The sequence below is a fragment of the Camelina sativa genome, chromosome 15, assembly GCF_030686135.1.
Source record: "Camelina sativa cultivar CO46 ecotype springtype chromosome 15, ASM3068613v1".
In the NCBI taxonomy this organism is placed as follows: domain Eukaryota; kingdom Viridiplantae; phylum Streptophyta; class Magnoliopsida; order Brassicales; family Brassicaceae; genus Camelina; species Camelina sativa.
In genome coordinates this window covers 25,781,014-25,799,218 of record NC_141894.1, presented here as the reverse complement: position 1 = coordinate 25,799,218, position 18,205 = coordinate 25,781,014, and the positions used below count along the sequence as shown (strand labels likewise).

The window sequence follows — 18,205 nt, the reverse complement described above, 5'->3', positions numbered from 1 at the left end:
TAAATGATCATTTTACCGAGTCCAATCTGCCCTTTCCACTTTAAATGTTTATATGCAATGCATGACAGATTATTGGATGAACTAAACCTCGCTCCCCCTCATCTCTCTAGAACCACCACTGTAAGCCTCCTCTTTTCAGTCGATCTTTTTTAAGATCTTCTCCTCCTCATCTTTTCGTTTTCGTCGCCTCTTCACAAAATCGAGTCATTCTAGCTAATGAACCCATAGAACCAAACACCCCCATCTCGACTTCCAATAGCATCCCTAAATGATCTTTTACCAAGTCCGATCTACCCTTTAAAATTGTCTTACAAAATCTAACAGATTCGGTATGAACCTACCCTCTCTTTAATATTCATATCTCTACCAATATTAAAGAGAAACCCCTTACTTTTAGCTCATAGTTTTCCCTATCAAATAAGACATATAGATGAAAAAGAAAACTACATGAGGCCAAGAAATTAAATGAGATGAGGCAGCAATACACAAGTTCAATACATAGAGGCAGATGAACATTCAAAAGATGCAACACTAATTAAGCAAAACCAGAGACAATGCCGAGAGTATGAATACATAAACAAAGTTTTGCCAAAATTAAAAATAAAAAAGACAAAAAAAATCATGAAATCTCCCAAGTAATTATTACAACTTAATTAAGAACAAACATTTCAATGGAGATAAGAGCGAGCAAACTTAGAGAAACATGGGATTATCAATCTGACCAGGGAAGATAGATTGCGTCATATAAAATGTCTCCTCATCCAGTTCTGTGAATAGTTCTTCTATGAAGACTCTTCTCACAGCATTTTTCTTGATATCATAATAGACAACATAAAATGGTTCTTCACTACGAAACAGTCGGGGTGCCAAAACAAATTCACCTGCATCATTGGGAGAATGAGGTCAAAGTTAAGCCATGACATCTTTTGTAACCAAAACATAAACGTTTCAAGTGCCAAAGAAAAAAGAAGCTTACCTCCATCAGTAAAACAAAAGGCAAGAAAATCATCATAAGTATGGCCATCTAATGGAGGTGGAACGTACAAGTGTTTGGACCATTCATGTTTCACAGCATCATCTAGAACCCACAAAATGAAGGTAGAATCACCATGTCTTGTATTGCAAAAGAATGCAAGCCTTCCCTCGTAGGTTGTCAGAATTGGATGCATGACATTGTCTGGTAACTCTGGTAGGTTTATGAGATCAAATTTTTCGGACCTAACATCAAAACTCATAATCGCAGGAATCAAATGATCAGGGTGGAGAAGAATCCCATCAGGGAGATGATGATAAACTCCATAATACAAAACACCATTGAGAGATAGATCAGGAGAATAAGGAGAGCAACGAAAGTGAGGAGGAAAATCTTGAATCTTCCTCCAAAAAGTATCCTTTCCCACAGTCAAAACACGTAAGTCTTGTGCTTTTACCAGACACAGCACTTTGTAATCACCATCGATGGGATCATAACCCAAGTAAATGTAATCCGCGGAACTATTAGGCAAAGTAATGGATTTTCTAGTGCTAGGGTTATATATCTCCATCTTACCATGGCAAAACAAACCATGAACAGAAGCAGAAGAAGTTGTGTGCAGTTGATTTTGGCAACTCATATGGTAAGTTGCTGAAGAAGATGATTCACCTTGATTTTGAGGTTGACTGGCTGAGAAGACGAATTGATTCCCCAAACCGTCCATCTCCATGAATGTGAAGATGAGGCTTCTGAGAGGACGAGTAGAAGACTTGATCAAGTGCGATTTTATGAACTCTCGGCTGCGAATCATGGATGCATACTGCGTCGAGACGCAGCGAAACCTCGCTAGGGTTTCAACACTCGATGCTTTGAGTATCTCCTCGATGGCATCATCTGGAATCTGGTCTGTGCTTCTCACATCACAGGAGATCTTCTTGTTCGCCTCTTGCACTTGTTCTTGTCTTTCCATGGCGGTGATACCAACGAACGGTGTTGAGTGGTCTCGCTCCACAAATCTTATCTTCTAACCAAGAGAAGAAGAAAATGAAGTATAATATCTAATGGCTCGCGTTTTGCTCTCTTTTAATTAAACCAGTAGGAAATTTGACTCGCGGGATAAATCAATTCGGATTATAGTAAGACGGTAAAAAATTATTTATAAAACGTGGATTTACAATTGTAAAAATTAAATACCAAAATTTCTTCTTTCTACAGTATATGAGTTATGTTCTTTAATTTTATTGTAAATCTTTTGTTTGACAGTTCCAAATTTTTCTGTCTTGTTATCAAATTAAAACTCACAATTTTCTAAAATGTATCTTTTCCAAATCTTAATCTCTCTATCTAGTGGGAGAATTAAGAGAGATTACAAATTATGAAAATAAAAAATCGCAAAATTAAAGAAGATGAGACAGTGATACACTCGTATCTATTAGTATAGATATAGTTGTAATGTATATATCTATCAATATCTTGTAACCCTATACTCGTATCTATAGTTTAGATCTTCTACGCTGTGTATAAATATTAACTCTCTCGTAAGATTAATAAAGTATGCAACTAAGCAAAACCATGAGAAAACTGAGAGTATAAACGTAACACAAACGAATAGTCTTCATCCTCCAAGTAATTAACACAACTGCAGCTGAAGAACACACATATCAATGCAGATATAGAAGAGCCAGCACTCTTTAGAGAAACATTGAGATTAGCATGACCAGGGAAGACCGAGGTTATGCGATGATATGGATCTTTATTCCAAAGTGGATCCTCCTTTCCTGTGATTCCTTCTATGAGGAATCTTCTCACTCTCTTTTTATTTGGATCATAATAGAGAACATCAAATGGTCCTGTCTCCACACTTGCCCGTGCCAAAACCAACTCTCCTGCGTCATTGGCACAAAAGAAAAAGAAAAAAAAAACACAACAAAATAAGCCTTGCCATCTATATTGTAGGCAAAACATGCATACAGTTTCAAGGACCAAAACAGTCTCACCTTCACCAACAACAAAAAATGGATTGAAAACTACATATAGCAAGACGGCTCGCCATTTGTGATAGGAAAAGAATAAGACTGCATCGACCATTCATGTGTCGCAGCATCCTCTAGAACCCACAACTCAATGCTATATATATGGTTATGAAATTGTGAGAACATGAATGCAAGTTTCCCCCTGTAGCATGTCAGCTTTGGAAAAAATAAATGGTTTTCAAGTAACTCTGGTCCTTTGATAAAATCAAAATTTTCCGATCTAACATCAAAACTCATAAATGCTTCACTCGTACCTTCTTTGTTGAGCAAAGCTCGATAAACACAAAACACCCAGGATACATATATCATGAGACTCATGGAAATCAAGAAAGTGAAGAGGAAAATCTTCATTCATCCTCCATGATTTATCCTTTCCCAATGTCAAAACCCGAAGCTCTTTTGACCTAAACCATATCACCTACCAACAAGATCTCCTTTCGTCATACACAACACTTTGTAATCACCACCGATGGGATCATAACCCAAGAAATGATATATATATATATATATATATATCTTAGGCAAAGTAATGGACCGTCCATAACAAATCAAGCCGTGAACAGAAGGTGCAAACGTTTTGTACAGTCGAAAATGGCAGCTCATATGGTAAACAGCTAGGGAAGATGATACTGATTCACCTCGATCTTCTGGCTGAACCGATGAGAAGAAAAAATTATTCCCTGAACACTTTCCTTCAAATGTGAATATGAGACTTTGCGGGCTATCCGAGGATCTCATCAAATACGTTTTCACAAAATCTCATTTGCGAATGAAGGATGCACATTGTTTCGATAAGCAAAGGAACTAACAGACAATCCCCTGAATATCTCTGGAATAACATCAGCTGGAATTTATATCGTATGTGAGCTGCCTCTGATTGTTCTCAGATCATCTGAGTTCTTCTTCTTTTTAGCTCCATGTGCTTCCACGGCAAAACGTACGGTGTCAATGTGGTTTTAGGACCGAGACACCCTCAATGTGGCGGGGAAGTATTTCAAGAAAAGTTGAATTAAAGTTTAATATAGAATTATATATTATAAAATCATTTGAAAGTAATAAAATAGTTTAAAATATATGCTAAGAATAAAATTAAAAATTATTTCAAAAGAAAAAATAATAAATAGGGCTAAAATTACATAAATATTAAAACATATATAACTCTGAGTTAAAAACACAACCATCAAAATGAAAAACTTCTAATAAAAAAATGTTATAGCAAAAAGTCTCAACTCTAAGTAAAAAATTATTAAATGAAAAGTTATAATGAATTGAGGCAACCTTGTAGAGTTTTCTGTATGTATTAAGTATTAGTTATTTTAAGAAAAATTGTATTAAAGAGTAACAAGCATCATAACATTTATTGATATTTATATTACAAAAAAAAAAAATTATGACAAAGTGATCCTAAGTGAGAATATCAAACGAATATTATAATAAGTAAACGTAATTTTTGATAAAATAATGTTAAAAATAAATGGAATTTCATCTTGAGTGAAAATTTATCAACCAATAATTATAATAAATAGACACAACTACTAAAAATAAAAGATTAAATAGGTAAATATTAAAAACACATATTTTACGAAGATTTAAAAGAAATAAACGCAACTGTAAATTACATAATTAAAGTTGATTAAATTTATATATCACTATAATCATTTTAAAAATCATTAAGTTAGATTATAGAATAATATTGGATATTGGATATTGAAATTCATATTATTTAGAAGCAGCATGAAACGAGAAATTTGTGTGAGGGAACAATGTTTTGTTAGTTATCTAAGAAGAAATAATATATGATGTCAAAAAAAAGAAGAAATAATATATATATATATATATATATATATATATATAATTCAAAAGAAATAAATATTTAAATAAACATAACGATTAGAACAAAAAGTTGTGAATAAGATATGATGAAAAGACAGAACTCTATAATAAACAGAAGCAATCATACGATTTTTTTATGTTAAAAGACACAACTCTTCAATAAACTTATAATTTTTCAAAATAAATATATAAAAAAAAAGTATTTAGCGAAACGGTACAACTAAAAATCGCAACTGTATTTGGTATTTATTCAGATTGTTATTATTATATAGATTTAATATATACAGTTTTTATACATATAGAATTTAAAAAATAATTTGGAATTTAATCTTATGTTTGGTTCAATTTGAAAATTTTTGGTTCACTTTGATTTTAAATAATAAAACCAAACAGCTTATAAATTTCTCTACTCAATCCTGATTTCGATTTGGTTTAGTTGCAATTTAGCTGCAGGGTTATAAATAAGGGCCGCCAAATATATTACACTGATTAAACAAACCTGCTCCATTTCTTTTCCCCCTTAATACATTGTTGAAAACAAAAGGAAAGAGAGAAACTCATATTGCAAAGAGATAGTTTTGGATTCATGTAACATGTTTTACAATTTAAAAAGCTATTAACGGTTCTCTTGGAACTTGATATTAAACATCGGACGTAAAGGTTCTACCACAGACTCTTCTTCTTCTTCTTCTTCATCGCCACCGTTGTCAGATGATAATTCTACTTCTCTAGGTTGCTTTTCTTGTTCCTCAGCTGTAGTGTCTGGTTTTATCTTCTTCTCCTGCTTTTTCTGCTTCTTCTTTTGGCGTTTCAAACGCTTCTTTGATGTTTTTTCTTCTGCAGCTTTCAGTTTCTCTTCTCTTCTTATAGTAAACTCAGCCATTTTTAACCGCTTGTTGTAGTCAATATCCATCCTTGTGAGCCGGTCTTGTTCTCTTCGCCTCATTTGCCGGTACTGTAAAAAGAGAGTGATGCATCGTTATCACACAAGTCAAGATATCTCGTAAATATGCAAAGGATGTATATACGCTAGTCAATATTTAGGACCAAATATCAGAAAGCACTCAAGCCATAACCAAGAGAATTCACATAATCAGCACCGATTTACTAAACCACACGAGCGAATACTCTTGAGTTCAAGTTCTATCAAAATTTTAACAGGGCATAATAAAGATACTGTGAAGAAAACAAAGTCAGAAACACACATCTCGACTAAGAAATTTCAGATTCCTGTTATGTACAACAAGGACTTCTCTTGATTAACCATGCTGAGAAAAAAATACCAGGAATTGAATCCAGCCGTTTCGAGTTACTAAAGAACAGGATTCGTCTTTAACCACCTACAATTTTGAATTAACTTTTACAGTTTTCGAATCCTAAAAGTTGAAATCTATCACAGCCGATTCAAGTAATTACATTCCTTCAGAGTTAATCTACAAGCTAGTTTAGTTACTCTCACATGAGCATCCCGCATATAATATACTCAAAAGTCCATACTCTTTTCTCATTACAAGCTCTATCAAATTCTTATAACTAAGAAAATTCAGATCCCAACAATAAACTCATCTTAATTGAGTGAGATTAGCTACAAACACACAACTAACTACGCCTAAGAACCAAAAGACTAGGCCATGTTCGCAATACCTTCTTCGATTTCAGAAGTAATCATAATTTTTCGATTTAAGCTATACAGGCTAAGATTAAATTACCTGATGGAAATCGCCGGAACCAGAACCAGCGGAACTTCCAGAAGTATTGCTAACGCGAACAGGAACGTTCTCGAGGATTCGTCTGAGCTTTACTTCTAGATCTTCTTCGTCTTCAAGCATCACCGGCGGTTTATACTCAACGATAGATGAAGATCCTCCGTGATCAGCCTTCTTCGCTTCCATCAATGCCGACGCTGTCGTGGCAGCAACCACCAATCGTGTGTCGCCTTGCTGTGGCTTCCCGGACGACATCGTCAAAACCCTAATTCCGGTCACAATTTGGGGATTTTTTTTTGTTTTGTTTGCGATTTCACGTGGGGACGATAGATAATTTTGCTTTTAAGGTCTATAAGAGTATATCAGAAGGGCTTTTTGGGCTTGGGCTGGACTTTATCTTCTTTTTTGGGTTGGTGTATTGGACTTAGCCCCCCCTCCATGGTTTATTTTTGTCAAGATATTGGGAAAAAAACATGTCTAATTTTTCTTTTCTTTTTTTGGAAAAATAAGTGAATTTTATTTATCAATAAAGAAGAAAAAGAAAATGTAACATGTTTCCCAAGATATGTCTTCTTCAGAATTCGCTATTTTGAATTAATATTATAACTAGAATATAACCCGTGCTCTAGCACGGATTGAAATTTCTTTTGTTTATTATGTAATTTTTATTCAAAAACATCATATATGTGATTATTTTATTTATTTTAAAAGTTTTTTTGGATGGAATACTATGCCAAATCATATGCTGAATATGAATTATGAAAATAACATATATTTTGTAAGATCTATTCTAGTAGATCTAGATAATTAACCCGTGGCATACCGCAAGTTAAGTTGTGTGATAAAAAATTAATTTATTTTTTTTATTTGATTTGTTAAGTGTTTAAAATTATACATTATATTTTGATTGTTAATATTGTGAGTTAACCCGTAGTATACTGCATATTAATGTAACGTATGTTTGTCAAAATCATCTTAACCAAGAAAAAGTCTACGAAACAACATTATTCTAAACTTTAATTTAATCTGAGAAATCATATTTCTTGAAATTTTAACCTTTGCTCATATTTCTTGGAATTATTTCATATTATAATGACATATTATTGATTCGTGCTATAACAAATCAAATTAGAGTGTTTATAATTTTTAAATTTTTGATCTATCATATATTTATGATATTTTTAAAAATATCAAATTAAACTATTTTAAAATATTTCAAATTAATTTATTTTAAAAGTTTAAACTATATTAAACTATACAATTCAACAAAGAAATATATGAAATTAAATTTAAATATTCAAATTTTGATCCGTTACTCAGTTAAAATTTTAGTTTAATAGATATTTTTTTAAAGAATAATATTACTAAAGCTTGAATATTTTATGGATTGAACATTTTTTTTGGTATGAAAATGTCAATGATTTATACTAAAAGTTTGGAGGAGTGTTAGGTAAAATATTATTTCGTTTTATTTAATTTTCGAGATTTTCTTATATATTTTTTCTTTAATTGCCTAAAAGTATATATGGCCTAACAGTATGGTTGTTAGAGATTTTATTTCTTTTATGTTGTATTATTCTTGGGATATTCTTTTTAAGTGTATCTATGTATAAGTTAACCCATATAACCTATTTTGTAACCAACTAATGAATCAAATAATAACTATAACTTTATAACTTATAACTATTATATAGTCTACCAAAAAGAAGTTGTGTACTTCCAAAATATTAAATAGGGGAAGCTCGACAAAAAGGTATAACTTTTGTCATAAAAGAAGGGATTTTGTGCAAATTACCATTTTTTGCAACTTCAACTTCCATTTCTAAAATAATGCAGATTAATCATAAGAATTCAAAAATAGTATGAAATATAACTATTACATGTATCTTCTAAACGTTTCTACGCTCACATGCATTAATTTAAAAAAAAATTAAATGTAGATTTGAACACTTAGTCGTTGGGGTTTCGATTTGATATATTATTTATCAATATTTTCAAAATTTGACGATGATGACATAGATTCTATTATGTATTAATTATTATTTGCTATGATTTTTTGTATATTTTTGGGAGTTGAAAGATAAAATTGCAAGAAATGGTGAATTAAAAGGTTTTTTCACAAAACCCTAGATTAAAAAGAGGTACTTTAATGTCACAAAAAGAGGAGGAAATTAGTAAAATACATTTTTTTTTTATGTTTGTTCATTTTATTAATGAATATGAGCTTGATAGCCTAGATGTGGATTGTAAGCCATTAGGATTAGGAACTTCTCTTGCGTTGGTGGTACCTTGGCTACTAAAATAAGAACTCTCATAGCAGCAAAGGATTAAGGAATGGTAAAATAACATTCTACTTAAAAAAAACCTTCATGTGAAATATGCTCTGACCCAATAGATTTGAACCTCTATAACTTTTTAAGAGACGAAATGAAGTTTTAATTTTGCCAAAGTTGTAGAACATAAGAGTTGTTTTAAATAAGGAGTGGGGAAGATCCTCTTAATTACCCCTAACACTCAACAAACTAGACGAGAAATTAAACAACATCACCACAAAACAAACAAGACAGAGAGACATCAAATCGATGGAATAACCTAGGGTTTAAAGCTACGAGGTTTCTCGCCTAAGAAGAGATCTCGATGAGTCCATGAACCTTCCACACTTGAGACGAAAATTCAATAACATCTAACAAACAATACCAATAACATAAAGCAAGTCATAGAACAATGAATCAACAACCTAAACAACTGTTCTAGACCACTACATTCCATTATAACAATCTAAACAACCGTTCTAGACCACTACATTCCATTATAGCAACCTAACAGCAGCATAGAACAAACAACCAAGCCTCTATAGTTCAAACGCAAATATTATATAAAATTTTAGGGGCATTAAATCTCATAATGATTTGTAGTCTAGTGGTTCAATTGTTCAAGTGTTGTGCTCTTTGTCTGTCTGAAGTTCGAATCCCCTTGACAGTCATCCATTAAACTAATTTTTTTCCTTCCATTTTTTATTCTTTTTCCAAAAAACCAATTGTTTTCCTTTTCCAGTTTTCTTAAAAGAAATAAACAATTTTACTAATATTCTTTTGTTAGATTACTTAAATTAAATACTATCTCCGTTTCAAAATATAAGATGTTTTGAATGAAAGCACACATATTAAGAAATAATCACTTTAAAAAAGTTCAACCAATCATAAGCAATATTGCAAAGAATAAATAATAAAAAATATAAAAGTAATCTAAAAGTTACCTAGAAAGTTGGAAATATCCTATATTATGAAATTAAAAAAAAACCTCTAAAACATCATATATTATGAAACGGAGGGAGTAATTATTTACTTAAACAATTTAACTAACATTATTTTATCTTCTTCTATTTCTCTGTTTTTTTTTCCTCAAGTTTACCAATCTCTGTGGTTTATTTTTATTTTTTTCATATATAGAATTTACAGATCAGAAGAATTAATATACAATGGCTTAATAATTAAATGATAAAAGTGGAAAATTTAGATAAAGTGATCACTGATCAGTATATATTGTTTATGTATGTTTTGCTTGTTAACATTTGCATTTTTTTTTTGGACATCAGTTTTTGGTTTGCTTTAACCATCATATATCATCGGGCCGGCACTGACCCTCTAGAACGTCCTTTTCTTCATCGCCTCTGAAACTTTGTTAAATGGTCACTTTAAGTTGTGACGTCAAGAAACCATTTGAACCTCTGGTTATCAACTAACATAGAACCGTTGCATCTGTAGAACATATGTAAAGAGTATAAATGTAACCCCAGTTGATGTAAATATTACCCGAAAGAATAGAGCTGTCCTAAGCGTTTATAAAGTCTAAAAGGTACACAAAACATGATACAAAGAATACTCTACACATTACACATGACCTAGTTAACCAAGCATCCATGAAAATGTGGTTTTAGGCTTTTAGCATTAAAGAATAACGATATGTTAAATATTTTAGATGAGGTCAATTGTAATTAAGACAAACATCTTTTTTGTTGAATGACGTCATTCATTTAATTTTAAACCAGAATCAAATGTTACCAAATCAGTGAAGAATCCTGGATCAGTTTCTTCTTCTACAATAGTCCAATCCTCGTCATTGAAACCTGGGATCGAACGAACACCACCGGTTGCATACCGCCATTGACCTAGTTCTATTTTTCTACAGTTTGGGCATTGCATTAAACTCTTTGCATTGAAAGCTGAGCCAATACAATACGTACACAAAGAAACCATATGAACACGAAAATTTTAGATGTCTTTATGAAACCAGTAACACATAAACATCAAAACTAATTAAACTCGTGATACTGAATGCTTTATGATATAAAATGAAGTTAAAAGTACTATTAAATTATGCTGTAAACTAGCTTACACTGATTAGTTAAATAATCCTAATTAAATTATTAGGGAGGCATTTTATCTTACATATCAATGAATTTTTTCCTTTTCAAATGAAAATTCCACAAAAAAAAAAAAAATGAAATTATTTTGTGTACAAAAAAGCTTACCAAAATGAAACATGTGATCATATTCAAGTATAACAAATGTTCGATGATCATCATTATTGTTAACTAACGACTCGAGACAAACTGAACACAAATCTGAGCCCTCAAGAGGAGAATCATAATTGGCATCATCAACCGTTTTGACTTTGAGGTCAAACCCCAATTGTTTGCTCTCATTTTCACTCTCTGAATTCAAAGTTCTTTACACAAAGCAACCATGCATGGTCCATGTGCACACGAAATTTCTAGATGTCTTCATGAAATAACAAAACACATAAAACATCAAAACTAATCTCATGATACTAACACACAATAGTTAATGGTCTATGATATAAAAGGCCTGATATGTAATCAAGTTAAAAGTATACTATTATATTTGGCTGCAAGCTATCTTACACACTGATTAGGTAAATAATCACAATTAAATATCTTGGACAATTAAGTCGACGAAAACCCCAGTTGCCGTATCCACCAAAGTTGCCGCTTCTTCTGTTTCCATTGGTTCCTCCGTCTCCATGGCTGCCGCTTCCACCTCCCATGTCGTTTTTTTGCCACCGGTGTCGTTTCTGCCGGCACTACTGTCACCATAAACCATGGTGTAGAACTCACTTTTCATCATGATGTGTTGCACCGGGTCCAAGAAAGGCTGATCAGTCACCCATACGTTAAATGGGTTGGAGGAGCCAATGCTATTGACTTGGTTCGAACCAGTCTAGTTAAGAAACAGAGCAGTCCCTTGTACATATAAGAAACATGAAAAAACATTGCATCGTGTGAATAAATATAAGAAACAGAGCAGTCCCTTGTACATATCATTTCCAACCAGTCTAGGTTCAAAGAAGAGCACTCCACCTAGTGATGATCAGATCGTGTAGTTATAAGTTATAAGGGAAAATTATGAGGAATTTTTTGTAGATCAAACTTATTTATAGATGGAAGAGTCCTCCGTTGACTCTCTCCGCATATCGGGTCTTGTGGGAAAACCACTCTTCGTATCGGAAATGTCGCATCGAAACACCTTATTCCGGTATTATGCCATATTTTCCAGTTAATTTCATCTTTATTTTTTGTCAGAGAAAATTAGGAGGAATTTTTTGTAGATCAAACTTATTTATAGATGGAAGAGTCCTCTGTTGACTCTCTCCGCATCTCCGGTCTTGTGGGAAGCCACTCTTTGTATCGGAAATGTCGCCTTGGGACATCTTGTTCTGGTATTATGTCATATTTTCCAGTTAATTTCATCTTCAGTTTTTGTCATATTTGGAAAATTTGTTAGTGTATCCTAAATTATTGTTAAAAAAAATCCGATTAATAATTTGTTTAAAACAAATATTTAAATTTAAATTGGTGCTTTAAAAAAAAAAAGAGACATTTAATCTAAGTAGAAATATGCTGTAAAAAAGAAAGTATAAAGAAAATATGGATGGATGTATAAACTTATTTTTTTACTATATGTTTATAACAAATAATATTTGCAATTAAATTTCACATATTTTTTTTATTAATTGCACAAATTTTTCTTATTAATTGCACTTTTTTTTCTTATTAGCTGCACATATTTTCCTATTAAAATTAGTAATTTATTAGATAATTTTCCTAATAAATTTAGTCATATAATAGATTACTTTTGGTTTTATATACTTTTAAAAAATATTAATTGCAATTTATTTTAGACTTTTTGAATTTTACCTATAATTTTTAAATAAAATTTATTTTCACAAGTGCCAAAATATTATCGATATAATTTAATACGACATGAATTACTAACTTTGAAAACTATGGTTTATATAATGAGATAACATATAAGAACAAATAAAGAAAAAATATTATGTGGTACGCAACTACGCATCCCCATCTTTGACTTTTAGTATAAAGTCTATATACTAGATGGCAAGTCAAGTAATTAATAAAAGAGAATCGAAGAACCCTGAGTGAACCAGACAACTCCGATCTAAGAACAAAAATTTCAATGATTAACCAATATAAACGGAAAAAACAATTTTAAGTTTTCTGAAGAAAAAAAAAGACAGTTCATTTTATTTAATAGAACAAGATAAAGATGCTTAGTACAGCTTATTACAGCCACATAAGCTGCCACCACAGTTCAGCTTTAGCCACTTATCCCATTGCCGTTTCCCGTTGCCATATCCACCAAAGTTGCCGATTCCTCCGTTTCCATTGGTTCCTCCGCCTCCATGGCTGCCGCTTCCACCTCCATGTCGTTTCCGTTGCCACTGGTGTCTTCTATGCCGGCAGAACTGTCACCATAAACCATGGTGTAGAACTCGCTTTCCATCATCATGTGTTGCACCGGGTCCAAGAAAGGCTTATCAGTCACCCATACGTTAGAGGAGCCAATGCTATTGACTTGGTTCGAACCATGTGAAGGTAACCAAGAATCTGAGATTCCTCTAGTCATGGTTGTTATGTCATGACCACGTGAGATCGGTGTTGTGCTGCTGCTTGGATAATCCCGAACCATTGGTGTATTAACCATTGAGATGTCGGTTCTTCCAGTGGCACTACAACAAATAGAAAAAAAAATGAAGGTAAATTAATATATATAGGGAATTTTATTGAAAATAGTCGATCGAATACGTGATATATTTTGTTTACCTGTGATTGAGATATGGATGGCAAATATAATGCCTCGCTATCATCACCCCAGGACGTGAGACCCTCCAAAAGATCCTTCTATCAGATGGTACAGGAATATGCGGAAACAACGGATATGAGCCAGAGTCGCGATTAGAGAATCTTGGTGGAATCACAGGTGAAACATTGCGATTAGGGACTTCTTCAGTGTCGATGTTCCCTTGCTCACTTGGATCTGAAGCCTCAAAGTTTTGAGGACGAGGAACACAAAAGTGTTCAGCAATGAAGAAAGAACACTCTACATAAATACATTGTAGACCCCTACATGTTTGAGAGAGAGAGAGAGAGAGAGGATGTTAAAGTGCAATTTTTGCCAAAGTTGTAGAACATTAATAAAGTATTATTAATGCATGTAACCATTATTAATGTAAATCTTACTCATAGGGATAGCGATGACCTGAGTTTCCAAAAGGGCACAACTCTGATCTCACGATCTACAAGATACACAGAACATTATACAAGCATTACTAAACATCAAAATGTATATTAGATGAGGTCAATAGTAAGAGAAGCATCGTTTTTGTAAATATCATTCACAGAATAGCATGAATTCAAAAGACGAAAGACATCTTACCAGATCAGAGAAGAATCCAGAATCATTGTCAGCTTCTTCTTCTTCTTCTTCTTCTTCTTCTTCTTCTTCTTCTTCTTCTTCTTCTTCTTCTTCTTCTTCTTCTTCTTCTTCTTCTTCTGCTTCTGCTTCTGCTTCTGCTTCTGCTTCTGCTGCTGCTTCTGCTGCTGCTGCTGCTTCTGCTGCTGCTTCTGCTTCTGCAGCATCCATAATCTCTGGAAGGAATTCGGCGTTTCCAAACCGCCATTGACCTGGTTCGACATTCCTACAGTTTGGGCATTTCATTAAGCCCTTTGCATTATAGGCTGAGCCAAGACAATCTGCATACACATGGAAAATATCAACACAAAATTGTTAGATATGTCTATGAGATGACAATAACGCATCAGACAACAAAACGTACTAAGCTAGCGATACTAACACATATAGAATACCAAATCATTGACAGATCCACTATGCGCCTCAGTCTAAGCATGATCTATGGTATATGATTGGGAAATTAAGGATTTATGTATATGACTCATATCAACAAGAGAAAATTGAATTTGTTTCCTTCACCACAAATAAAAAATTATATTCAATAAAAAGAAAATAATTTGGTGTGCAGAGAAATTACGTACCCAAGTGAAATCTGTGAGCACACTTAAGCGTAACAAGTGTTCGCTGATTACCACCATTATTGTTGACCAGAGCCTCCTGACATATCGAACACGAATCCGGATCACTGGGAGAATTCGAGTTATTCAGAGAACCACCATTCTCTTCACCAACAGGATTTCCTTGTTCAACAGGATTAGCTTCGTTAACAGGATTTGGAGCATTGTGATTCTCTTGATGAGCAGGTTCCACGTTCAGGTCAAAACCTTCATCAGCAGGTGCTACGTTGAGGTCAAAAAGGAATCTCTTGCCTTCATCAACATTGTTGCTGCTTGAATTCTTAGCCATATCTAATAAAAATCTCAAACCCAATTCTGAAATCCCTTTTATCTCTTTACTAACTCTATGAAACTATGTAATGGACAGTTCGAGTTTATATTGATGGGTGTTACTCAAAACTTTATTTTTCTTTTTGACTCTTTTTCCACTTTTTCAAAGATGGAAACCTTATCAATTAGTATTCAATATATTTTGCGCCAGTATGTATCTAAAGACTATGTTTAGTCTATTTTATTTAATAAGTCGTCAAAGATACTTGCACCAATTTTAGTAAAGTATCTAACTCTATAATTATATATAGTGACTAGTGTCATATTGTATTTAATGTATATGTAACAAGTATCTTTTTTATTTAACATATAATTAATATATTTTAATTAGCTAAAATTAATTTTATGAATAATTAATTAATGTATGCTAATTTTCAACTTTTTTATTTTATTTTATTTTATGTAAAGTAGCTCTAAAAAGCTAAGATTTAAATAAATAGAAAAATATTATAAATCATCTTATATTTATTATGAGTTGGAAAAAAACACCAAAATAAGCATTGAAAAATTATAGTATATATCTATATTATTAATGGTTTTACCTTCTTTCTATTTAAATGCATTGACAATTACAGAATTTATTTCTACTAACTAGAAATAGCTGTTTGAAGCCTTTCAATATTTCCACAAAAGCAAAAATAAAATTAAAACAGCTCATTGTCTTCTTTCTTTGTATCGACCTACGTGAATGCATCATTGAAAAACCTAGCAAGAAAAAACTAGCAAGTTTTACGTACTGACTCTCATTCCCGTATAGCCCAGCAAAGTGGTGCTTAGCCTTTAGGTATCATATTATATGTTAACTTTAAGAAGCGTCATTATAAAAAACGTCTTATGATACAGTGGTTATTGTCATATATATTGCGCTAGAGGTGGCAAGTTCAAGTAGCAGATTTTTGTTTGAAAATGGGCAACCAACTTTTATTAGGCTTTAGGAATCCATATATTTTGGCCGGCCTAGCCATGTCCCTCTAAGCCACAAAATTTCTCATAACATTTTTTTTTTTTTTCTGGACAAACAATTTCTCATAACATAAGTGTGCTTTTTTTTTTTAATGACGTTAAATATTATATGAAATGTTTAGATCACAAAAGTTTTGTCCTTACCCACAAAAAAAAAAAAAAGAGGGAGAAACATGTATAGCACATTTGACATTTGTTTCAAACAAAAGGCTGCAGGGACTTACTAATTCCGTCGTATCGTATCGTCAATGTTCTTCTGTTTTCTCAAGTTCTATCGTGGATTTGATCACAGATTAAATTATGGGTAGAAACCTCCTTTTACACAGAATGTTCATGTTTCCCTGTTCAAATCATAAATTGACTTCCTCCATTTTTATATGCTTGCAATTGGATTTCTAGCCCTTATGATTGAGAGGTAGAGTGCCATTTGGACCACAAACGCTCATTCATCTTAGAACAATATGTAACGAAAATTAATTAAGCTTAAAGAATCTTAAGGACTTAGATACATATATATCTTACATTCAAAGTTCTTAGGAGAACTCTTGTTGACATGCAATTTAACTTTCAAGTTATAACTATGGGTAACAAAATCTAAGTCTAAGGCTGCTTTTCCTCATAGCTTCCATGATATCCACATTCAACCAGTATATGAGATTGACATGTGCTGGAATATGATGGAGATGATTGAAACTGGGGAGTATGACGATATGAGAAAGATGATGACCTCTGTAAGCGGGAGCAGAAGCGAGATCTGTCTGACAAACGCGACTGGAGACAATTTTCATCATGTGGAAGAAAACCATGAGCAAAATGATCACCTGCAAACAAGCCAGAAATTCCATCAAGACCTTTGCGTCTACTTTATTTGTATTAATAAAGTATTTCATGAATCCATGAGAACCATGAATCCAATTTCACATTTCTTGATATTTTATTTATATTAATAAAATATTACATAATGTATTAGATGTTTGAAAAGAAGATGAAAAAACAAATGAAACTGAGAACTTATATTAAAACTTTATACAAAAAAATCTTTTTAATGAAAATGCTAAAGTGACAAGAAAAGAAAAAATAGTATGAAATATGAGAGTCTATTTTATTTGATAGTAGGTTGAGTCCCGTTTATATTAGTTAGGTTTTTTTTGGTTAAAAGTCATAACGATTTGGTTATTTTTTTTTATTAATTTTTTCAAGAGACTTTACAATGTAAAGAGCATACCAACAAAATTTATTTGTATCGAGAGACTTTGTTTTTCTTGGTTAAACGTCATTATGGTTTTGGAATTGTTTTAATACAAACAAAAAAACACTTCAAGATACAAATCATGACATATAGAAAATAATTAAAAATTGGAATTAAAATTTTACAATGACATTTCAGTTGATTTTTTAAACTCATACAACAACAACAAAATATTTCAGATTTGAGATATGGAGAAAGAGGGTGAGGGACTGTGAGAATGAGAAAGATGAAAAGAACCGGAGAATGAGAGAACTAAAGAATAAAATATTTATAGGAAGAGAAATGATAATTTACACTTAAGAAAATAAATGGAAGTTACAATTCTATGATTTCAACTTTGTATTTGTATTACAGTGTGAATTAGATATATGATTAAATGTGTTTTATTTGTAGTTTGAATAACTCTTTTTCAAAATAAGTTGTATTGCCAAATCCTCTTTTTAATAAAACGGAAGTACACAACATAGTTTTTGTAGACTTTATTTTTTTAATAAATGGTTACAAATAGGTTATAGATATATTATAGATTAATTCATATATTGATATTAATCGGTTACACCTAAATATTAGGGATATTCCTTGATAATTGATATATTAATGGTAACAAATAAAATTATGGATATTCCAAACTGTATTTTCGGAAGATTTTAGTCTATATCACGTTGTTTCCAAAAATCTTTAAACACAATATTACAAATTTATTTTCCA

The 18,205-nt window shown here is 32.1% G+C and overlaps 2 protein-coding genes, 1 long non-coding RNA gene and 2 pseudogenes across 3 annotated transcripts; 1 reads left to right on the top strand and 4 right to left on the bottom strand.

Moving 5' to 3' along the window:
* Positions 1-693: 693 nt before the first annotated feature.
* Positions 694-1,943, bottom strand: LOC104748712 (F-box protein At2g21930 pseudogene; annotated as a pseudogene).
* A 590-nt stretch (positions 1,944-2,533) lies between these two features.
* Positions 2,534-3,857, bottom strand: LOC147927116 (F-box protein At2g21930 pseudogene; annotated as a pseudogene).
* Positions 3,858-5,328: 1,471 nt separating this feature from the next.
* Positions 5,329-6,872, bottom strand: LOC104747355 (uncharacterized). Its single transcript, XM_010468985.2, has 2 exons — positions 6,549-6,872; positions 5,329-5,794 (listed from the first exon to the last, which is right to left on the bottom strand). Exons 1-2 carry the CDS (start codon positions 6,798-6,800, stop codon positions 5,456-5,458), a joined length of 591 nt encoding a protein of 196 aa, XP_010467287.1. The 5' UTR covers positions 6,801-6,872; the 3' UTR covers positions 5,329-5,455.
* Positions 6,873-13,025: 6,153 nt separating this feature from the next.
* On the bottom strand, positions 13,026-15,394 carry LOC104748711 (uncharacterized). The gene is made up of 5 exons (XM_087487689.1): positions 14,920-15,394; positions 14,303-14,619; positions 14,107-14,162; positions 13,690-13,989; positions 13,026-13,595 (listed from the first exon to the last, which is right to left on the bottom strand). Exons 1-5 carry the CDS (start codon positions 15,242-15,244, stop codon positions 13,184-13,186), a joined length of 1,410 nt encoding a protein of 469 aa, XP_087343815.1. The 5' UTR covers positions 15,245-15,394; the 3' UTR covers positions 13,026-13,183.
* Positions 15,395-15,874: 480 nt separating this feature from the next.
* On the top strand, positions 15,875-17,180 carry LOC147927115 (uncharacterized). The gene is made up of 2 exons (XR_015581481.1): positions 15,875-16,069; positions 16,871-17,180. It is a non-coding gene; the product is annotated as an uncharacterized LOC147927115 (long non-coding RNA).
* Positions 17,181-18,205: the final 1,025 nt, after the last annotated feature.